At 28.2% G+C, this 2,394-nt stretch overlaps 1 protein-coding gene across 1 annotated transcript; it reads right to left on the bottom strand.

The window, feature by feature from the left end:
- Nucleotides 1–757: 757 nt before the first annotated feature.
- LOC108691802 (39S ribosomal protein L30, mitochondrial) lies at nt 758–2,053 on the bottom strand. The gene is made up of 4 exons (XM_018199713.1): nt 1,960–2,053; nt 1,676–1,819; nt 1,137–1,263; nt 758–1,066 (listed from the first exon to the last, which is right to left on the bottom strand). Exons 1-4 carry the CDS (start codon nt 1,965–1,967, stop codon nt 773–775), a joined length of 573 nt encoding a protein of 190 aa, XP_018055202.1. The 5' UTR covers nt 1,968–2,053; the 3' UTR covers nt 758–772.
- Nucleotides 2,054–2,394: the final 341 nt, after the last annotated feature.

Genomic DNA, 2,394 nt, shown 5'->3' with positions numbered 1-2,394 from the left:
GTTAATGATGAGTCTTAAATTTAATAATCCTAACTTAATTAAACATAAGATTATATATTGTAAATCGGAATCTAATATTTATATTTAAACGTTTTGACTAAAAGAGAATCGAAAAACCTATGATTGATAAAATAATGAAATCTTATTGCAGGGCATCTTATAGATCTTGCTCTTAGTCTGCGAAGGGTTCCACAAATTCATTGGATGCATATATCATAGATTTTAAAATTGTAGTATCATATCTATTTTAGCGAGAGTTTATTAAAAAGACATTATCTTAATTTAATATTAATTTTCAAATATTATTAATTTTTAAATATATTTCATGCAATATTAGAATCAATTAATTAAGATTTAAATGAATTGAAAATTTTATGCAACCTAGAAACGTGGGACGCTTTAAACAGACTAAGAATTAACTAAAATTTTAACATTACTGTTAGTAGATTGTAAACTGGTCGATTGACCGCATATGAAAAATATAAATAAAACTATATTATTTGTTCAATCGTTTCTTTCGTATATCTTAAAGTGCAAAAGTGTCTTTCATGAATATTATTTTCACATATTTTTCATACATACAACTGCTTCTAACTGTAAATTTCTTCTGACTATACTATACAGGGTATTTTGAAAGTTTTTTCTCAGGAAGGGAATTTTAACCGAGGATTACCTACCAAAGGATTATTTTGAAGGTTCCTCCATTGATAGATTAACATATCAATGACTTATTAACAAATATTTATTTTTATTACACTTAATTCAGTATCTATTACATAAAATTTCCCTCTAACCACTTAAGTCTCAGTTTCTCTTGTATAATATCACGATTCAGCTTCTTTGGATTGTTTATAAACTGTTCCATAGCTTCTTCGCAAATAGGGTCTACTTTCGGTACAACATAAAATGTGCCATTCTCATGTAAATATGTGCCATTTAGATCGTCCATGGTTGGCAATTTGTCTGGCAACTTTATGGGAATGATCTTTACCAAATGCTTCACCTTCCAGAGCATGGCACACATATCTGGCGTGTTTTTTACGATCACTAGAACATCTCCGTGTTTCTGTAAGACGATTAAGCGAATAAAGAGTTTGTCAAACATTAACTTACTTTATGCATACAACTTTGGCTACCTTATCTTCGAAACCTAAATTTTCGAGCACCCTTTTCTCCCACCATGGATTACCCGCAAAAGGCTTTACCCGTCTTACTAATAACAGCTTACTCAGCTCAAATGATGGATCAACATGATCTGGATGTCTACAAATGTAATTTTTAAGTACCAAACTAGAAGCAATTGTGAGATTTACTAATTGCAAGTTGTTATAATTCTTTTGGAGTTCAAAATATATTTTTCTCAGTATTTAACAATTTGTCAGAATTCAATCTTTAAAGAAAAATTCCTTTGAAACTTTAAATTTTGACAAATACTTTATTAAATACTGGTTTTATCTTGTTTAACTTTACTTACATAAAAATGGAAGGAATTGTTTTGAACGTCAACAATTCAAATTTAATTTAAAAAATGTAAAAAATAAATTTATAATTTAAAGAATTTACAATTTAAAGAATTGATAATTTCTTCGTGGTAATATTGTATTTTATTGTATCTCATAAATAGCGGAATTTCGAAAAAATTAGAATAGATACGATGTAATATAACCTCACGTACCTTGGAAAATATGTAACATGTCCATATTTTACCCCTTCAAATTTATCCTGTGCATCTTTCCATTTAATTCTACATTTCATATGGGCATGACGTACTAAATTTAAGAAAATAGGTGCACCAGTCAGTTTAGTTGTCACGTTGCAGCTAAAAATTAAATTTCGTAAGTCTTGAGTATAGGTTAGAGCTAACTTGTTCTTGGAGTATATAAAAGTCAATAACATTATCATATATTGTTTCTATCATTCAAATAATTACAACAATTTATCTCAAATTTGTTTACTTACATAAACATTGCTCTTTTGTCTTGTGTCTATTTATTACAAGTAATATCACATAATCAACATTGATCAACACTCTTGATTCATATCAACTTTTTGATAATTACGCATAACTGGTGTGTGGCGCCAGCTAGTGAAGATAAAGGAAAAACCAGTACAGAAACATAAATGAGCAATACCTAACAACTTTCTTGCATTGAATTCATCTTTACCGACCAAAGAATTAGAAAATCCAGAATTGTGGATGATGTTTGAAACGCAATAATAATTATAGTAGAAACAAAATGTGTATGCATGAAAAATTTTGTAATCAATCTTGAAATGATCTCGAAATGACAAAGTCTTATTTTTTCCGTTTTGTTTTAAGCAATTTTATTTTAACGAAAATATTTAATTTAAGCGAGTTAGTAATTTTTAATTGTCAGGACATTAAAATTATGT

Source organism: Atta colombica, unplaced genomic scaffold (genome assembly GCF_001594045.1).
Source record: "Atta colombica isolate Treedump-2 unplaced genomic scaffold, Acol1.0 scaffold52, whole genome shotgun sequence".
NCBI classification, from domain to species: domain Eukaryota; kingdom Metazoa; phylum Arthropoda; class Insecta; order Hymenoptera; family Formicidae; genus Atta; species Atta colombica.
This window is presented reverse-complemented; position numbering and strand designations above follow the sequence as displayed.